This window comes from Haliotis asinina, chromosome 2 (genome assembly GCF_037392515.1).
Source record: "Haliotis asinina isolate JCU_RB_2024 chromosome 2, JCU_Hal_asi_v2, whole genome shotgun sequence".
In the NCBI taxonomy this organism is placed as follows: Eukaryota; Metazoa; Mollusca; class Gastropoda; order Lepetellida; family Haliotidae; genus Haliotis; species Haliotis asinina.
Genome location: NC_090281.1, coordinates 25,690,918 through 25,712,847, shown reverse-complemented (window position 1 = coordinate 25,712,847; position 21,930 = coordinate 25,690,918). Strand labels below are relative to the sequence as shown.

Below are 21,930 nucleotides of genomic sequence, written 5' to 3'. Positions count from 1 at the left end.
GATATGGCTTAAATTAATTAACCATCAAATCACTTCATAACTTCTGTTAATATTTGTCAGAAAGGAATGTTTGATATTTTTCAGACACCAAAGGACAAGCTTCAGTGTGTGTTGCGATGTTCTACTACCATCATGAACCTTCTTAGCATGGCGAACGAGAAATCCGTGCCTGCAGCCGACGACTTCATCCCAGTCCTTATATTTGTCCTTATCAAGGCTAACCCACCCTGTCTACTGTCAACCATACAGTATGTGAACAGCTTCTACGAGAGTCGACTCGCAGGGGAGGAGCAGTATTGGTGGATGCAGTTCTCATCAGCAGTCGAGTTCATCAAGACCATGGATTACTCCACTTAGATGGTGACCTCATATTCATGGACGGTTGTTTCCAGACCAGAGGATCTCAAAGCATACTTCTTCATCGGATACGAAACTGAAGAATGGAAGCAACACCAAGAGATCGAAGGGCATTATGTGGTGTTGCTGTTGTCTCTGTTGGTTTGGTGAGGATGCTTGGCTGTGGTCCTACGATTTTTAGTTGCTTGGACATGAAGCCTGGTTCCAGTGACCAGGAGAGGAATGATCAGATGGATTTGTAATGCATAAGTTCTTTCAAAGCTGGTTTAATGCTGGTTACACAGATGTCCCTACAGGGTTGATGATGCAAGACACTTTCCACAAGAACAAAGTATTTTTGACAACTTTATATAAATTTTATTGGTGATTATTGATATCATTACATTATATATATCTTTTCCTTGGTAGATGTTCAGTTGCATGGACAGACATTCTGTAGTTATCTCCCTTCATTCTGTTCTTACAACACCAGCTGATCTCAATAAGTGGATGTGTTCAATCCCACATGGCAGCATTATGTTGAAAATGCTAGTAACTCTCTCTTATCTTGTAGTTTTTGCCATAATTTTGCTTCATTATATACAACATATTGAGAATAACCATCTACATTGCATAAAATTAGTATTACATTAGGTACGTACACAAAATATAGTGGCGTCTATTAACTGAATATGGAAACAATATCATGGAACACAAATATCTTCTTATTCCTCTTTTTTTTCAAACATTATTAACTATTATTAATTCTGTCCCTGTTGAAATCTCTACAAAAACACAACAGATTGTTTAATCAGACTTGCATGACTTTATGAAAACAGCTTTAATTCCATTGAGTTTTCTCGCCACTATCCCATTATACATTCAGGTTTCATCTAACTCGGGTGGAGAATCAAGGGAGATAACTTGGAATGTATTGTTTCTTGATTAAAGGGAGACCACTTTAATTAAAGGGGGATTACTCTCAATGTCTTTGCTATGTTCGATGACTGTGATGATAGACTTAGGTTCAGTGTGAAAGTAATGCTTGATTTATTAGCCAGAGGCGACTAAGTTGTTGAGAGTTTCATGAGCATATTGATGTTACTCTGTGTTGAAACAGTGATCATTGTTTAGTCAGAGTAACTTTGTTATATTTTACTTGAACATTCTTCCACTTGTTATCCACTTGTCTAGATTTATGTATGTCCGTGTTGTAAAAAGTCACACTTGTCTATCCACTTAACAAGGAAAACATTGTACATTTGGATAGTAATGATGTCTTACTATGTAAATTTCAATAGGCATAATTTAATTTTAGATAGTTTGCTTTATGCTTATGTGGGCTTTGTGTTTGATTATGATAATGTGATTCATATTGTTTTGCAGGACTTGTTCAAGCATACAGTGTTTGTTGATTTTCATTTTTTTTTTTTTAAAGAAAAATATTCAATGACTCGTTAACAAACAGTTTTCCCCATGGTTAATTAGCTGTCTTATCATTGTTCCTTTTTTAAATATTGGGTGATGTGCTAGCCAAATAGCTAATCCATTATCTCATCTCGCCAAAGACTGATTCCTTATATGTCTACAGTATGTGAAACTGTGATATTGCTAGACTATTACTATGAGCGGCATAAAACTAAACTCACTCACCCTTTTTATATTGGTTGCAGCTGTTAAGTACAGATGTCCATTAAGTCAGTGGTTTGAATTCCAGTTTTGATTTTGATTCTTGGTTCGTTGGGACTTCACCAAGGCACCCAGTGGTATTCCAAGTTATAGAAAGTCCCCTTTCAGAAGGAATCAACAGGTCAGTCTTTGTTGATTGCGAGTCACTTTACCCTGACAACATGGATCTTTGTACATGATATCATTCACACAACTGTCTGGTCCAGACATGATTATTTGCAGGTCATCCTCTTCAAGTGTGAGAGGTGAGTGTTAAACAACAAACAAACCAACAGTTTGTATGATTTCATTTGATACTGATGAATTGCTCACTAACACAAAAAGAAAAAATTGAAACAAAAGCAAATTTTATAGTCACATGAAATTGACAGACCATCTAAAACAACCCATTCCAAATAATACAGTCTTTATGACTTGTTTGAGGGATGTTGGGGCACTTGCTGGTAGAACAGCCAGATAATCAACGAGCGTGTGTAGTGAAATTTCACTTTCACACGTGCAACCCCATCCTCCTTTCTCCCGACCCCCTCCTCATAAATAATGGCACAGAGTGACAATGAAATTTGATTTTGTTGTAGCTATTACATTTTGTGTTAGTGAACAATTCATTTGTCTCAAATGAAATCAAACGGATTAAAATGGTTTTCAGTTTTACTTCTAATGTTATCCTGAGGAAATGAAATGCAAAGATATTTCTGAAATTCTTACCAAAAGCACAATCATAATCCTGATCATTCACTCCTCTTTATTACACCTCTATTCAACATGTGATCTATATGTGATGTATTTTCAGTGAAATATTGGATAAGGAAGGGTTATGAAATCATTACTAATGGTATATTTAGTACTTTTGTTTTTCTTGCTAAGCTTGAACCAGATGAAAATTTACATGCTTCTGTCCCTTAGCTGCGAAATATTCTCCCCAAGAGCTATGTGAACACCAGTACCCATCTGCACCAACCCATTTTGGGTTTGCAAGGGATTAATTTATTATTATTTATATTTTATTGTTGGCCTTATCCCATTAACAGGAGTTTGTGGATCATAGTTTGGTGATTCAGATAAAGATTGCTTTGTATATGAAGCCCGTCTGTAATTAGTTTCTGAAGATGGTATTTAACTGTCATCAATACTCAAACTCCGATTTGGTGTCAAGAACACTTTAGAGTTACATCCCTTGAACAGGACAGGGCTTAATGGAGGGTTTGTCACCTTATGGGATTTCTTGTCAGTCTTGGCATAAATAATTTTAATTTGTGAGGTAATTGGTATTTAGTTAAATGATATCTGAAGTAAAATGTAATAGTTAAAAAATGGAACCTGAATAGATACGCAACACATTTTCTATTTGAAAAGGATGTTCAAAGCTCTATAAATATCATATCCCTGTATTTTATAGATTCCTGTCTAACTTAATCAGAGTATTTTTACATACAGTTGTGATTGTCTAGTCTGTATATTAACATTTAGTCACATTCAGCCATGTTTACCACTTCATAAACATACACAGCAATGCAAAGCAGGTAGTAACAGTGTCGTGATCAATAACTTGTCATTTATTGAATATGGATAATGAAATTAATTTACTTTGCTGTGATTTTATAATGTAAATGTAATGTAATTTATGACTTGTCAGTGGTGGGTAGTGTAAAGGTAGAAGCATTTGCTCATTACTCCGAAGGTCTGGGTTCGATTCCCCACATGGGCACAATGTGTGAAGCCCATTTCTGGTGTCCCTTGGTGTGATATTGCTGGAATATTGCTAAAAGCGTCATAGAACCCAACCCTTTGACCAGGCTTTGTCATCTTGTCCATTGCAATTTGTCAGACAAGCTTTTAACACCTCACAACCTTTGGAAGTAGCTCTCGTCTTAAAAGGATTTGCTAGAAAGTTCTTAGAGATAGTCTTTTATGTGAACAATGTTTCCTTCCTTTAGAATAGAAGAAAGCTTTCATACTCTTTTCACTGGTATGAGAACATGTCAGCAAGGTTTTGAGAGTATGTCTTAAACAGAAATCATAGGAAAGTATCTCAAGGAAAAGAGGTCATAACAAAAAAAAATACAATAAGATAATGAAATATGTTCATGGATAGTGGAATTGAGAGTAACCATGGAAACAGGATTGTTATGACCTACCCAGACCTGAATGGAATGGTCAGATGAAACCAAAGGTATTTCATCATGAATACAGGTGTGGATGTTTTCATTATCTTAATTATTCCAAGTCTGTAACCATGAAATCTTTACGCTGAAAGGGGAAGGTAAATACGCCTTTAAAAATAACAACAAATATTTTGACATTTATGACAATTAATGCTAAGCCAGCAGTGTCTTGCTTAATTTGAACTTTCTTTGATAATTAACACCTAGCATAGTTTTAATTGTTAAGTTAAGAAACTGGGAACTTTTTTTATTGGAAATTTTGTTTTTGTGTCATTGAAATATGTATATATTATGTTCTTGGTGTTTACTCTCTTCACTGTCACTTGCTCTATTGTGCTTGAGTGATTATAAATTCTTAACTGAATCAAATCAAAGTTGCAAAATGAGTACTTAAGATTCGCTGTCTATCAGAATCCCAAGATTAGTCACTTTCTCTGTTGTTACCATGGAAACAAACATTAACTATACTATTAGTATATTTTTGAATTATATGTATTTACACTTGAATAATATGTTTTTTAAGTGCTTAACTATGACCGTTCTTGCAACAGAATCGAATTATTTTACAGTGCTTAATCTTGTACAGGTTAAATAACATCACCTAACTTGGACGTGTTGTTTTTGCTTGTTAAAATCTTGTTGTCTGCGGTATCATTATTAGATTCTTGTCTTTGTGTTTTGATGCAGAATATGTTTGAAGTGTAGTAGTTTTGATATTACACAACCACATATCATGAGCTTCTGTTGCACAGTTTGGGTGTTATTTTTCTGTTAGCTGTCATGTGTAATGTTCAGTATTTAGATGAATAGATTGAGTGAACACAAGACAAAGTAATTATTGAAACAGTATTAATATTCATCATTACTTAATAACGTCAGCTGTAAACAAAAAGGTTGATATTTAAGGACATGTCAGTGCCCAGCCAAATAGTGAGTACGAATGAAATTTAATCCCCAGAGCTGAGTCCCTTGTTCTTGAAAGGAAAGTAGCTGAGTTTTAATCCCATGTTTGCCCTGAAAATGTCTGAAGGTTTAGAGCATCCAACCTGTCTTTGGGTAAACTGTACCTGCATCGCTTTGGGATTTCCACCTTCATCAGCTGATATAATAGAAATACATTTCAGAGCTGCATTTGACCATGTCTCTCTGTCATTCACTCACTCACTCATTCTCTCACTCACTTGGTCCAGTGGGGGTAGTCTAGTGGTAAAAGCGTTGGCACACCAAAGACATGGGTTTGATTCAACACATGGGTACAATGTGTTAAGCCCATTTCTGGTGTCCCTGCCTTCATATTGCTGGAATATGGCTAAAAGTGGCTTAAGACCATGCTAGCACACGCTCACTCACTCACTCACTCACTCACTGTACAATTCAGTTGATTGACATGCTCACATTTTATGTGTGGGGCACATGAATCAGAAAATTGTTCTGAGAATATGGAAATTTGTTGTTGAACTTATATGGACTTAAGATAAATTATTTTCAGATTAAAAGGAACTGATATTGAAATGTTTCTCCATTTTTCACAAATATTTGTAATAGATAATACCAGTACCCCAGTGGCCTAGTGGCCTTTGCTTGCCATGCAGAGTTGCACCATTAGTTTGTTCTGAACATCTGACAATGAGTTGGAATCCATGGTCCTGCCATAAACTATACCCCTCCAATCTGTTCTACCAAGTTCACAAATGTCCCTGAAAAGAACACGATTACAGTCAAACCCCATTGTCAAATTTTGATGTTACAAACTAGCCCCTGAAAGTAAAAACGTGGTCCTTGTAGATTCACAGTAGAACAGTATGTCACTGAATTAGTAATTCTGTTAGAAGCATTTGATCAGACTCAGTATGACAAGGAACTGGAATTTGTGTATGACATTAGTGTCCGTGAAAGGATGACACTAGTATGATATAACAATACAGACAACATTATCAAATTATCAGTGCTCTAACTGTCTTTTTTGAGAGGCATTTTAGAAATTATGAAGATGAAGGAAAATCAGGTTCTGTTACTAGTCAACTTTTTTTAGTGCAGTGAATGCAGCGTTGTTGTGTACATATGAACATGCTTCTCAATATTTGTAATAGGCTGTTACGATCTATTATGAAACATCACTGTCATTGCAGTAAAGAAGTTGGCTTTCCATAGAAACCCGGTTTCCTTGTCTTGATGTCATTTTCATGTTTTCTGCCACTCGCAGGATTGAATACTAAAAGATATTGAATTGTCTGGATTATGGGACTGATGGCTGACAGAAACTTGAAAAGACATGTGGGCAATGTTTTATTTGATCAAAGGCATTATACAGGAAAGGCTTCACAACCAATCTCCAAGTTCCCATCTTCTCACCCACAACCTATACCCCATCCCCATATTTCGCAGATACATATACTGCTAGGGGTCACCTGAGAGGCAGTCACCCATGCACCATGCAGTATGCTTACATGTATTGTTGTCTCAGGAAGCAGGTATTGTTATTACATACAAGATCAACCCTCATGATAGCCTCATGACAAGACTCACTTATGCCTATGGTAGTTATCGCATTACTATTCATGCATTGTCACATATCTGCGAACTTTAACACTGCCACACTGAACATACTCTGTAGGATAGTCAACAGAATTAACAGGAATCTGATATAGAACATAATGGTTTTGAAGGTCCCACTATGGAATGCAAAGTATTTGTCATACACAGCATTAAGCAGTCGTCTCTCTAGGTATGATTAATGTCTAATTATTGTAAGCAATACCATTGATGGTATTGCCAAAAAGCATTAGCCTTTGAAATAAGGGATCATTTACAACCATTGTGGGCTTGTTAGAAGTGGGCATTGTGTTAGCCAAGTGGTTAAAGTGTTCACTCATCAAAGAACAGACCCACGTTCAGTTCCCAACATGTGTACAATGTGTGAAGCCCATTTCAATTGACCCCAGTCATGATTTTGCTGGAATTTTGCTAAAAGCGGCATGAAACCATACCGACTCAGTTATAGGTTGTGGTCTCAATGTTGTTAGTGCCAGGAGCAAAGGAGTGGTCAGTCATGTGGATGAAGCATGGGCTTATGCCAAAATACCTGGGTTCAGTTTCAAACATGAGTACAGTATCTTAGGCCAGTTTCTGCTGTCACTGTGATATTTGTGAAATAGTTCTAAACTAAAAGCAGACACCCTGTTGTTTTAAAATCACATTCATATCTGCTCACTAAGTTATGTGCAGGCATTTATCAGTATTTCCAGCTGTCTTGAGGGTTGATCAGCAAGGCCTTGCTTCCCATCTTGTCCATATTTAAAGGGTTAATATGTTGCAAAAAAATTGTTGTGCAGGACTAATGCTTTATCTACTGATTGTAAATATGATGTTATGATGTTGGTGTCTTAATTATGATTGTGGTTCTATATTAACCCGCTGTGTTGTGCCAGCCCCCTTTGTCAACAAATAGAAGTATAGGTGCCAAATAATACTGTCTAATATATATGTTTATGTGTATAATTATACAATGGAGAAAGGTGGACGCTCCCAAAAATTATATATATATATATATGAATAAATATTAAGTTTCCCTCTGCTCGGTCGTTTCATTGGTTAAGTTTTAAAAAAATCATTCATTCATTCATTCATTCATTCATTCTTTCATTCATTCATTTAGGGCTGTGGGGTAAGCCTAGTGGTTAAAGCGTTTGCCTGTTATTTGACACGGTTTCGATTCCCCTGCATGGGTACAATGTGTGAAGCCCATTTCTGGTGTCCTTTCTTCCCCGCGAATGGTCGTCATTAAGTTTTATGTGCAAAGTTAGTGACATTCCCCACCCCCACCCCTCATGTCATGTGCAAAACCAATGAACACCAGCACCGATACCATCGACCCCACTCTACTTCAAGGTAAAGCCTAAAATAATTTCTGTTAACCGGATGTTAAGAACTGGCATGGTTCATACGTATTGCAAAGATAACATGTATTTACACTAAAGCAGCCGGGTAACTGTTTTCCGTGTCTGGCTAACATCGCTCCATTTACCCCTCCCGGAAAAAATGAAATAAAGCATTACTGAAAACATCCCTTGCATTGTCTGGCGAACAGTTATTATTTTAATTCCGTGTAGACAGCTTCGCTTTGACCACCTTGAGCGTCGGCGTCAGGCACTGTGAAGTAAGATGGTGGAGGAAGATCATCACCTGGTTTTGGATCTTCCTTAACTGGCAGCTTCTTTCTGCGTCTACAAAAAGAAACCTTTTCATCACAAACTATATAAATGTTCAGAAATACATCAACAGTTGCTGAAGACCACTCCTGAAATTCAACTCGGACCTTCACGAGACCGACAACCATTGATTGCTAAAGAGCAATCTAAGTGAGTGAGTGAGTGAGTTTAGTTTTACGCCTCACTTGGCAGTATTTCAGCTGTATGGCAGCGGTATGTAAATAATCAAGTTTGGACCTTACACATCCAGTGGTCAACAGTATGAGCATCGTTATACGCAACTGGGAACAGATGACGTGTGTCAACCAAGTCAACGAGCCTGACCACCTGATTAAATGTTAAGAAATACAACGACGGTTGTCGGGATCTTTTAATTTTCAAACTTTAAGACCCTTTCAGGTGATATCCTTCAAGAACCTTCAAAGTGTATCTGTATTTGTATTAGGCTGGGAATGTGCTTCACGAGTAGATGAAAGAATGACTGGCCGACACGTGCCCATGTGACGTTGAACTGTATCTCTTTTATTATTTGTCGTTTCAAGTCCCAGTCAACAATATTCCAATATATTGTGGTTGTCTGACTCGACCAGACAACCTAGGGATTCGATCTATGCAGTTTGGATACGAACTTAGCGGGCCTAATCGCGCGACCTCATTAATCGCCCCTTACAATGTTGGTGAAAACCAGTTCCAACACAGATCACCAGAGGACAGGCAAGTCGGTATTGCTCAAGACCAATTCAAATCGGATCTTCACAGGACAGACAAGCCGGGATTGCTCAAGACCAATTCCAGCCGGATCTTCACAGGACAGACAAACCTGGGTTGCTGAAGTCCAATTCTAACCCGGGTCTTCCCCTGGATAGATAAGCCTGGGTGGCCGAAGACCAGTTCTAATCATGATCTTCTACTATTACACCGGGTACCCACGTCTTAAAAGTATGTCGACAACACAGAAAGAATGGTTAACTCAAAGATACCTACATGCAGAACATGTATGTCACTAAGGCGACCAGGAGAGCCACAATGACAATCGCACACACTACACCCACGATCATAGCAACGTTGGTCGGGTTGTCAGCTGAAAAATATATTTGACTTATATATAAATTGGTTGTTAAAGACAGTTATCTGTTGCTGGGAAATTGAACCCACTCTTCGGCATGACACGTTAACAACTAGGCCACCCCATCCATCACGTGGGAACACGGTAAAAGATCACACCAGTTGGTCCCCGAACGTGTTCATAACTAATGGGGATGAAAGATGATGAGTGAACGAGTGGGTTTAGTTTTACACCGCACGCAGCAAAATTCCAGTTATTTGGGAGCGGTCGTTGAATTATCGAGTCTTGACCACACTATCTAGTGATCGACACCATCAGTATTGATCTAAGCAACTGGGATACGATGACACGTGTCAACCAAGTCAGCGTGCCTGACCACCCAAACCCGTTAAATGCCTCTTACGTCAACGTGAAGATCCCGGGGTAGAACAGGCCTTCTGCAACCCACGCTTGCCATAAAAGGCGACTATGCTTGTCGTAAGGCGTGAAACGGGATCGGGTGGTCAGGCTTCCTGACTTGGTTGACACATGTCATCGGTTCCCAATTGCGCAGATCGATGCTCATGTTGTTGATCACTGGATTGTCTGGTCCAGACTCAATTATTTACAGACCACCGCCATATAACTTGAATATTGTTGAGTGCGGCGTAAAACTAAACTAAACTCACTCACTCACTCACTCACTCACTCACTCACTCACTCACTCACGGCAAGCATGGGTTGCCGAGGATCGATTCATTAGTTCGTTGTCCATATGTTCCCCCATAGTCAGTTTCTACATTGTACCCATGTAGGGGAGGGAACTCGGGTCTACGGCGTGACGAGCGAACGCAACGTCATCACAACGTCAGTGCCGGGATACGGTGTTATAGTACAGATCCCGGCCACCAAACCCCTAACGGACTTGTACGATGAGTTTATTTAACGCTGCACATAGAGTTATTCCAGCTATGTGGCGGAGATGAGTAAATCATGGAGATTGGTCAAAACAATCCAGTGATTGAAATCATTAGCAGCGATCTACGCAACTGGGATACGTATATTCAGCAATCAAATCAGCGAGCATGACCACCCGATCCCGTTAGTCTTACAAACGTAGGTTGCTGAGATCAGTTCTACATCTGATCTTTGCATACGAACAGCATTAATAAATCAAAATGGATGCTACCTACTCTCATTACCTCAAAAATGCAAGAAAATATTACGAATAATAAAGATAATAATTTGTTATAAACGCGTAATTACTAAATCCTCTATTTTACCACTGATGCAGGCTATAGTTAAAGAAAACTGCTCCTATGACGAAGCGAAAGGGGCCTGTAATGATAGTTATAACTGTCCTTCGTTATTTAGAAGCATTTAATAAAATGCACAAGTTGTCGAGGACCATATAAACGTGTTTGTTATAAACGTCGTGTATTGTGTTTCAATTATTACCTGTTCTGAAAGTATACCCTCCGGTGTACATGGAATAGACATAGTATCCAAGGACAGCAAAGGTAGATTTAGAACGGATGGTTGTTGTATATGGATAGCCTGATGATGTCCCCACTTTGAATCTTGTACCTGGCACATTCTTCCATCTCACTGGAGGGCTGAAGACTGTAGAGATAGTGTCGCGGATCTGATTAACCTCCACATTGTTGTTTTCCTGGTCTGTCAATATCTGCATGGTACCATGGGCTTGAAGTGCTGTTAACTTGGAGTAGAGGCTTATTGGGGGCACTACAACTAACCCGTCAGAATAGTAATTGCGTCTAATAGCACACAATGTGACCATAACAGGTCGTGTGGTGCTGAAGTAGAACGTTTCAGTATTTCCACATTGTCCATGGTACACTCCATCTTCACCCACTGATATGGAAGAACCGTTATTAAACATGATGTTCGTGTCACTGTGGTCAGTAACAACTTGAAGTTGGTATGTTCCATCTTTGTAAAAAGGGTCCTGGATAGCGACAATATACTCGTGTCCATAATGTTTCACAGGAAGTAATTGCTCGAATGTAGTGAAGAGTGATTGGTTCACATGGTATGTTCCACTATAGACAGCTATTGTCTCCGTGGCAGTAATGATTGTTCTGGTCATATCAGATGTACTGTTTAGGGAGACAGTCTGATACCTATCTAAACTGACACGGAGAGTGTCCCCGTTGACGTACGTCTTGCCGTCATAGGCGACGTTGCCGTCCAGTCTAAAGATGACGTCAATATCCGCCTTCTTGTTGTGTGTGGCTATCACCAAGACGGATATGTAGGACTTTGTGTCCTGATAAACATTGTCATTAGTGGGGAGACAGGAAGACATGATGTACTTTGTGCCTAGTGCCGACACAGGAAGGGGGGAGAATGATGTGAAAGAATCCACGGCTCCTCTGACGTGAATGGTATCGTCTCTCACATGAACAAGCACTACACTGGTAGTTGTCCTGTTGGGGATAAAATAGTCTGTGTTGTAAGGATTGAAGCGCCGTGACCAGACGCGTCCAGATTGTGGATCCTGCACCCGCCACTGGCCTCCTGTCTCTCCAGCACTGGCGAATATGACGGAGAGGTAGGTGTTGGATGAAGAGTCCGCTATGAATACCACTAAGTAACTTGGACCTAGAAGACAAAATACCATGCATGTATTTCATAACCACTAGTAAATCAAATAAAAAAAAACACATCAAAATCTTCTGTATGTGTCCAAATGTTCAGTCAACACATTGATTACACAAATGACTCGTTTTCTGGTGACTGGGTTCCTTATTGCGCAACTTAGATCAATGACCTGTCCAGAGGTTTGAGACCATCTCATTCATCTGGAAATATATGTATATTAATAATATTATTATTTGATGCACCTAAATGCTTGTACATTGCGACACTGCGCTCCGTCTAATCCTTGCAAACACGTCGTACAGCGTGCTCTGCCGTGCAGCGAGTTTTGACAAAAGGAACTCTGGAAATCAAAACGAGGCTCGGCCGCTAGCGGTCTAAGTAAACTTAGTCTCAGTGTTATTGGTTACCCTCCACCACTGAGACTCAGTAGTGGAGTGTAACAAAAAATACTGAGGCTAAGTTTACAAAACAAAAAACAAAAAAAAAACATGTACAGTTCTATTTCTGAAAATGACGCAAACAGGACACGCCAAAGAAACAATGCTATATTTAGCTGAGCATGATATTTCCTTCACATGCCCTCTGTGAATAGCGTGATCTTGTATTTCATTCTCTTGAAAAACTAGGTATATGTCTATTGTTTATGTTTTATGTTATTATTATTACGCCAGTGTAATGAATTCAACTGCCACATACCTGTATAGTGTTCTGATTCCCCTGCAGACAGATTGTAGCCGCTGTTATAGACAGATCCGTTATAGAAGGACAGAACTGTGAAGGGGAGGTCGCTGGATATGGATGTAGAATAAATTCGTCGTGACTGTGACTGTACCAGTGTGCCAACTTTGTATCTGCTGTCTGCTATGTTACTCCATGTCAGAAGACCGTTGACCTCGTTGTCTTCAATGAGCACAGTCGCTCTCCTGTCAGTTAGTATCTTTAGTGTTGTGTTGAGATCTTCACTAAACAGGCAGACTCCTGTGTGTGTGACATATGAGTGTACAGGTGGGACGGTTGTGAAGGAACTGCTATAACCATCTGCTCGACTGAGAGTCACCAGTACCGGGCTTGTGGTGGTGAAGTGAAGATTCTCTCCACGTTCAAGTGAGCGGTTATAGAAACTCCGCTCTTCAGTGGAGAATGTGGTTCCAGAACTGAAAGTGATCTGCACGTGGCTGTGTTCACTGATGATCTGCAACTCCAGTTTGGTGTCATCTACAGCAACAACATACTCCCGTCCGTAGTGCTTGACCGGCAGTAGCTGGTCATACACAGTGTAGTTGGAGGTATACTCCATACCACTATAGACGGCTACACTGTGTTCACTGTTAATGACCGTCCCATTCAGGTCATATGGAGTGGATATCCTCAACGTTTGATATGGATTGAGTTTAACAGATAATACATCACCGCCAGTGTAATGGTAATTGGCAAAGCTGATATTTCCGCTGTTCATTCGAAAGAATATATCAACAGTTGTACTCATGTTGTGTGTAGCTATCAGTAACAAGGACTGATAATCACTGTCAGGGGCGAGACTAGAAGGTAAAATGTACTTGGTCCCAAGGGCAGATATTGGAAGGGGAGAGAACACACCGTCAGCATCTACCACAATGTTTATATCTTCGTCACTTCCGCTCACAACGATAGCTGCATTTTCTACACCACTGGCGATTTTCATCTTATCTCTTACAGTATGTGATGCACCATGGAAGGGACCCAATGGATAGACACTTCTGTAGGCGAGATACGGATACTGTATCTCCACCAGGCCCCCAGTTTCTCCTGCCGAGTACCTGATGTGCGAGTCTTCACCCTCATATGCCACAACCACCAAGTAGTCTTCACCTGATAAGTCAATTCAGCAAGGTATTAAATCAACACCTTATAATTAGAAATACAGTCAACTACCCCTGTGTCGAAGTTCGACGTACACTTCGAGGTATCAGAGGTTTATCACAAGCAAAGAATGACGGCTGATGAAATACGCATGAATCAGCTTCGTGACAACAGAAGTACGACACAAGGATGTTTTGCCTTGAACTTACAGACGGGTGTTAACTTCCCAATAAACTTCTCATTCAGAAACGACACATCGCAAGTTGACGTTGAATGTTGTCACTACACAGAAGGGACCCAACTCTATACGATACGGACTCAAGCAGAACTGATTTAATACGATCCATACTTCCATGAAATGCAAACCTTCTCACAAATCTGATGCGTAACTTTACAAATCAGTTAATCAGTTATGTGTGTAGCCGCCAAACATTTTTGCGTCCGCTGACGGTATTGAAACCACGCCCATTCTTACCCTATGTTGCACACCTTGTGAACGTGATCAACCTTTACAGTGGTCATGTGTGAGATAGCTCGTCGTCATGCCTCAGAACATATATATCACAGTTTATTTGTTCCGTGTGAGATGAAACATTGTTCTGTAGGGTGGCGGTGCCAGTTCAATAGTACAGGAAGCTAGTGAAGATCCGGGTTAGCATTGGCCATCAGGTTGATGTTAGAATTGACCGACGGGATTGAGAGGCCAGATTCGCTGACATGGTTGACACATGCATAGATCATCTCGGATCCGGCGCTACAGAAGTACGTCCGGAAACATATGTTTGTGCATCGTGTACCAATTGCGTAGATAGATGGTCATGCTGTTGATCACTGTATGGCGAGGTCCAAGCTCAATTATTAGCAGATCTCCGCCATATAGGTGTAATGTAAATTGGGGGCAAGTCCTGGAGATGGTTCTAAGAATTTGTTTTAAACGGTTATAATATCAAAGAATTAATTAATCTTTCCACTTCTGTGAGCATATGTTCTCCCGTTTTCAAGATTGCCAAATACGCGTTACGGTCTTGAGTGCTATACAGCATCTGACCAAATTAAAGGGGTTGGGCGGTTAACGGAAATCTGGGTTTAAAGGGTATGCTCCTCATCCCCAGTCCGGGTTCGATTCCCAGTTAAAGTAAGACCCATTTCTGGTGTGGCAGCAGTGATACTGAGCTACTGTTAAAATGGACGAAGAAAACGCACTTCCTCACTTTAATTTTAAAAAGTGGAGCGGATACACTATAGCCAAAGACACGTCATCAATACCCTACTGAGGCGATTTATGTTTTAAAAGACTTATTGAACATATTGGAAGCATAGCTGAGCCAATGTTATGTATACTGAAAGTGCATGGACGTGAGGACTGTTTGCACTTGCATCAGTGGTTACACCCCTTTGTGCGGACAAGATACCAACGTGAATCTACCGTGTTTGGGGGATTGACCTAGTTACCAATGTCTAAGACGGGCGAACGTAGGCGTGGCTAAAATCGCAAAGAACCAATCCAATTGCAAGGCAGCTCAAAATCGTGGTGTACATAACTATACAAAACACCACGTTTGAGATCAATGGGACCACAGCCGGGGTAATAGTGAACTTATAACTTCTTTCAATCATGTGTATGAAATACACAGGTACACTCGCCTATTTATGCGCGTATTCATTCTCTTGCAAAGTCTTTAAAGGAGAATACCAACGTAAAACTATTTTTTGATATGTGGAAAAACGCATCCTAAAATCACTTTCCGTTATCAAAATTTCGCAAAACGTTTGAATGTAATATCGCAATAAAAACGTGAAAAACGACCTCGGATTCCGCCCATTACGGAAACACCCGACTGTTAATGAGCACAGACGGTATCAGGTTTTCATTAGTACAAAGTTTGTGTTTTTTCTTAATAGATTAACTTTAAACGAATGCAGTGGAAATACATCTTTGTGCTGCTAGGTATATTTCAGGCTGTAAGAATGATTTGAAAGTCGAATAATTCTTACAAAATGTGGATCACAGGCAAACTGTAGCGCAAATGGGGTTGCGCAGCATAAAGAATATGACAAGTCTTCTTACATGCGAGCGAAGCGAACAAAGGTTGGCAACGTACTTTCCTCGCTTCGGTTCGAAAAGTATTTTACATGTCAAAATAAAATATCGCCACCACCAAAGGTACACTCCTATTTCCTCACTTTGTTGTGCTCTCACATTTCCTACCCCATGTTTAGTAATTACTCACGTGAAATATGTTTTATTCAACATTTTACGCTCCACACATGGTATTCAGATCGTTCTTCGCCTCCGTTACCCCTGCCAGCTTCCATTTGAACGGAGTGACGGAACTTGAATAAGCAGGAATTAAAAAGAAAGACCATATTGTCTAATTTTATCGTAAACTGTTGGAGTTTATTTGTCTTATCTGTCGTCGCTACTGTTAGAATTTTCGTCACATTTACTGTACATAATAACACTTCTGGCGTAATGAGTGAATGATGCCGGGGAGGTAACTTTAAGTATTCCATACAGAATAAGCTTAAGACCCTCCTGTTCCTTCACTCCGTTGACACGGAAGCTGGAAGGGGGAATAGAGGCGAAGAACGGTCTCATCTACCACCTGTTGCGCTTAAAATGTTGAATATAAAATATTTCACGTGAATAACTGTTCAACATGGGGTTGGAAATGTGAGAGCACAACCCAGTGAAGCAGTGGGTGTATACCTTTGATGGTAGCAAGATTTTATTTTGACATGAAAAATACTGAAACGAGGAAAGTACGTTGCCAAACTTTGCTCGCTTCGCTCGCATGTAGAGAAGACTAGTCATTTTCTCTATGCTGTACTGCCCATTTGCGCTACAGTTTGCCTGTGTGTGGATGTACAAGGAGAGTCAAAAGTGGCTTTATACATTCGTATTTTTCCTGCATCTTGCTCTATCCAAACATAAAATTACAGTTGTGAAAATTAAGTGACAGATATTCTTAACCCATGTATGTTTACCATTTTCATCGGTGTTTTATAGGAATAAAAAACAATGGCGGGGATGGCTCTGTGATTCCACTCTTAATATGCATAATTTGTAATTGAAACTTTAGGTATATGTTTCTGATGACTTTATCTTTCACCCAGCAAATTATTGCAATCATCTCATATTCTCCTTTAAATTATCTTTAATTGTCATCACATTGGGATCAAATTCGTTAAAATGTGGGCGCATATGAAACGCTGCTCTACATTCCAAGTTATCAAGCTATATGTAATATGTAATATGTAATATGTAATAACATATAATAATTGTTATTCGAAAATGGCGTTTTATCGTCAATTATGCAAGTAGATACACACTAGATTTACCTACCTTCAACGCCCTGCAGCATTGCCAAAAGAAGTGCCAAACAGAAGCCTATGTGAATCAACACCTCCATAACTTCTCCCTGGTTTCTGTCCACACAATTAAGAGGTCAGATGCTCTGAGATGCCTCCACCTGTCTTTAAATGCGATTAACATGAGAAGGGTCCACTGAAGCGAGAAACCGCTAGACTAAGTGCCCAGCCCAGTTATATACATCACGATTTGACATCCGTCTTGTGGCATGGTAACCATTGGTTGTTGTAAGGATATTGCAAATATAATGGTTTAAAATCTATGAAATATTTGTAGCTGAGCTACCGGGATGCTGTATTTCTTCTCTATGAGGAAGAAATCCCTTTACCCTGTAGTTCCTACATTTCCTGCTGTAAACATGGTGAATTGAAAAGAAAGAGAAAGCATGTGATAATATTTGAGAGTAACGTTTTGAATATTATGAGGAAAATCGAGTATCCTTATTCATGACAATATTACAAACCCGCTGTGACTCATCGCATTTCAATTGCGGAGACTGTTGCAATCATAGGGTCTTGTGATCCAGGCCGATAATTCACAAAATACCGCCATAAAGTCCGAATATTTCTGCGTGAGGTGTTAAATAATTCATAGAGTGAATGTGTGAGTTTAGCTTTAGACAGTTTTTCCATAATTTTCAGGACAATATTCTAATTCATGTGTCTTACACTTAAAATGTGAGCATGTCAATAAACGTTTAGGAATATTCCACCAAACCACGGCTGGGGACACCAGGAATCGAAGAAGAGAATCGAACCCGGATCTTAGACGTGGCGCGCGAACTCTTTAACTACTAGACTGCACGACCACCCCCTTAAACAATTAATAAAACATGGATCATGCCAAGGCAACACATAACATGAGTACAGCACTGAACATTTCAGTGTCGACGCCGAGAAGAATTGCACTTACTCTGAAGAAGCAAGACAAGGAAGGAAGAGTTGACAAGCATGGGAAACTTAGGAGTTATCTCCCCTATCTCTAAGCCATCGGAATGGTGTGGCGGTGTGGTAGGCATATCTAACAAGGTAACAGACTCGACCACACTTTTAGACTCGATTTGACATTCGACTATTAGGCATCTGGAAATACTAGACCAGTTACACAAGGGACACCAAGGTATAGTCAAGTGCTGTTAACGGCCAAAACAGTGGATCAGGTGCTCTGGACTCTCAGCTAACTGTGTGTGTTAGTAGAAAACTGCACAGACTGCACCGAGGAAAGAGTAAATCGTCCAGAACATCACTTGCCGTCAAGTCTACCAGATCGCCCTTGACAGAAGATTGTGACGGACCACCATATTCAGTCTATCTGCAAGTCATCGACTACTACTCACGGTATGCCAAGATAGCCAAACTACCTCAACCTATAGTGTAGCTTAGACAGTAGTTGAAGCACCTGGAGGTATTCCAGAAATAATCATCTTTGATAATGGGCCGCAGTTCTCAATTACTCTGAAGAATTTTCAAGGGGATATGGACTCACTCATGTGACGAGTAACCCTACTTTTGCTCAAAGCAACGGAGAGGCAGAATGAGCGGTGAAGACGTCAAGTTTCTGCTGAAGAAGGAAAGGATTCCACACCTAGCCCTATTATCCTACCATACGACGTCCCTACGCAATGGATACAGTCTGTCGGAACTCCTTATGGGAGGTTATCTACGAACAGTAGTTCCTGTTTCTGCACTGAGCTTCTCAACCTGAAGCCACGTGATGTCAGGTGAGGTTGAAAGAGACACCAAATCAAAGCAGACCAGAAATTTCAAGGCACTGGGCAAGAGATCTATGTCATCTCGACCCTGGACAGAGTCTGTTCGAAGATTCCAGGGAATGGTGTGATAGTCGTCGACACCCAAGCAGGTCGCTTTCGAAGAAATCAAAACCAGTTGTCATCCATGAAAGCACCCACAAATCCAGTTTCAACGACGTCACAACGATCTCCTTATGTTACGGTGAAACCACTACCTTCGACGTCAGCTGGTTTAACACTGATTCACTGCCCACTACACTTCGACATGCCACAGAATCAATTCAACCTGTGACTTTCAAATTTGCATGTTCTTTCGTCTTGGGCATAAACAGTGATGTGTACTTTTAAGTGCTTCAGAACGAGTGTTCATCATATGTTGTTAAAAAGTTTAATATTTCGTGTGGAATTTATGTTGCACCAAAGTTAACTGGCACGACTATTAATTACGCTTAATTATCCTCTTTGTGGAAGTTAAATGTCAAGACAGTTCGTAAATATATGCCATTAAATATACATTGAAACTTGTATGGATGCTAATATATATCACCATTGTTTCACTTGTTAGTTGTTGAAGTAACGTTGTGAAAAATGTGTTCTTTAACGAGGAACATCTATTATCCTTATTCTGACAATTTTACAACCCCGTGAAGATCCGGGTTAGAATAACCTAGAATTCAGCAACCTTGAATTGTCGTTAGAAGCGATTAGGAGACTCAGACCCACCGAATTGGTTGACATGTCATCGTATCGTCATTGCGTAGATCGATACACAAGGTGTTGATCACTGAATTGTATGATCCAGACTCGATTATTTATACATGACTCCGCCACAGAGCGGAAAGGTTGTTGGGTGCGGCGGCATTAAACAGGGAACAAATAAACAACAAGTTTACAAATCGTAATCAAATTGTTGGTGTGTGCATGTGGGTGTGGGGTCTGAATAAAAAACGTGGGGGTGGAAAAAAACAAGGTTACAATAACTCACAATTACTATAGATGGTCGATGCATAATACATGTCTCATTTTCATAACACTCTTTTTGTATAGATACAGAGTCAGAGCGTAACTTACAAAGTCGTGCAAAAAGTATTCGGACGTCATTTCCACAGACGTACACGTTATGCCAGGGTAGCATTAATAATTTTCAAAAATGAGATCTTTGTCGAATTTGACAAGCAAATTTGAAATCATCTCTGCTCTACGCACATAATTTCAGTTCAATTTTTTGACCACTATTTAACTAATGACGTCACATTTATCAACTTACGTATGGTTAGACAATGCATACTCCCATATGCCGCCATGTTAAAGGTGTTCACGACACTGTACATATGTTGATAAAATTGTTGCCACTTGATCAATAAGCGACGGAAAATTAAACAGAAATTGTAAAATCTAGGTAAGATGATTCCCCGCAAATATTCAAAATTTTCCTTGGATCTTACGAAAATTAAATTCATGAAAATTATTTATGCTACACTAAATAGATATGTAAGTCCATACAAATTACGTCAAGTGTACAGATACTTTTTGCACGGCTCTGTATATACGCATGAGCATAACTTGGTCTGCATCTTTTTCTCCTGTTAGATGCAATGAACGATAAACATTTGGTATAGTGAGAATGCACTGAGGTTGTCCCGGGAACACACGAGCAGGGTCGTATGTCATAGAATAGTTATTTAGGTCTCAATAGGGCGCACTTATGAAGGTTCCCAAAGTGAGTGAATGAGATCCAAGTTAAGGTCGGCTCAGCGTTGTTCAGTCAAATAGCGATAAGACAAGCTGTTTCCCGCTTTACAAAACGATCTAAGGGCTCTGACGATCGTAACTCCCACACATTCAGATAGACTTACAGCAGTCGTAGCGTCACGATAGCATTCTGAATCGGAGTGAGTGAGTGAGTGAGTTTAGTTTTACGCCGCACTCAACAATATTCCAGCTATATGGCAGCGGTCTGTAAATAATTGTCTGGGCCAGACAATTCAGTGATGAGCAGCATGAGCATCGATCTGCGCAGTTGGGAACCGATGACATGTGTCACCCAAGTCAGCAAACCTGACCACCAGATACCGTTAGTCGCCTCTTACGACAAGCATTGTCGCCTTTTATGGCAAGCATGGGTTGCTGAAGGCCTATTCTACCCCGGGACCTTCACGGGTATTACTAAATCGGAACCGAGGCTTGCACCTAAGAGCTAAACGAATACCATGTCATGTTTTGAAGCAAATTTGTAGTGTAGTGTCACATAATACTATTAACAACTGTTGAATGAATGAGTGAATTTAGTTTTATGCCACTTTTAGCAATATTCCAGCAATATCACGGCGGGAGTCATCTGAAATTATCTTCACACATTTTGCCAATGTGGGGAGTGAAACCCAGGTCTCCAAACAAAGGCTTTAATCACTAGATTACAGTCCCTACAGCTGTTGAATACACGTGTACAAAGGTCTATAGTATCAGGTATGTCAGACTGCAAGGGCACATAATCTACGAAACTTGGCCACCCGATCCACTTTAGCCAACCCCCTTCCATGCATCCTCGAGATAAGAAATAACTGACCACTACGACCAGTTTCAACCCTTGCCGAACTTGCCGGCCTCGGGAATTGGCTTCACACATCGTGCCCATGTGAGGAATCGAACCGGAGCCTCCGCGAACGCTTTAACCCTTAGGTTACCCCACCGCTCTACCTAAAACATGGGCTGGAAGGGAGAAACTCAGCCAAATCGTAATTTTTCAGTCATCCGCAAGAAATGTCTTTCCATTATGCCAAACTGCAAACTTAAATGGTCACGCTTTTAACGTTCTATAGATGTCAATGAAGAAGATATTCACACATCTTAGCTTTCACAGACTCCGTCAGGATCAAAACCTATAGTCAGCTTTCGATAGT

General features: G+C 40.0%; 2 protein-coding genes across 3 annotated transcripts in view; one reads left to right on the top strand and one right to left on the bottom strand.

The window, feature by feature from the left end:
* Positions 1-7,764, top strand: part of LOC137273454 (GTPase-activating protein and VPS9 domain-containing protein 1-like) — a 39,157-nt gene extending 31,393 nt beyond the window's left edge. For both annotated transcript variants that reach the window (XM_067806149.1, XM_067806148.1), the window contains exon 21: positions 85-7,764. In XM_067806149.1, the coding sequence (XP_067662250.1) occupies positions 85-357 (273 nt within the window). In that variant the 3' untranslated portion in view covers positions 358-7,764. The remainder of the gene's footprint in view (positions 1-84) is intronic.
* Positions 7,765-8,280: 516 nt separating this feature from the next.
* LOC137271676 (uncharacterized) lies at positions 8,281-17,335 on the bottom strand. Its single transcript, XM_067804100.1, has 5 exons — positions 17,254-17,335; positions 12,765-13,916; positions 10,902-12,068; positions 9,383-9,479; positions 8,281-8,413 (listed from the first exon to the last, which is right to left on the bottom strand). The coding sequence occupies exons 1-5, from the start codon at positions 17,318-17,320 to the stop codon at positions 8,281-8,283; spliced, it is 2,616 nt and encodes an 871-aa protein (XP_067660201.1). The 5' UTR covers positions 17,321-17,335.
* Between the last annotated feature and the right edge of the window lie 4,595 nt (positions 17,336-21,930).

Coding starts and splice junctions, on each gene's coding strand:
- LOC137271676 (XM_067804100.1), bottom strand. CDS start 17,320: ATGGAGGTGTTGATTCACATAGGCTTCTGTTTGGCACTTCTTTTGGCA. Junction 12,069..12,764: donor GGAATCAGAACACTATACAG/GTATGTGGCAGT, acceptor TTTGTCTTCTAG/GTCCAAGTTACTTAGTGGTA. Junction 9,480..10,901: donor AGGGTATACTTTCAGAACAG/GTAATAATTGAA, acceptor TATATTTTTCAG/CTGACAACCCGACCAACGTT.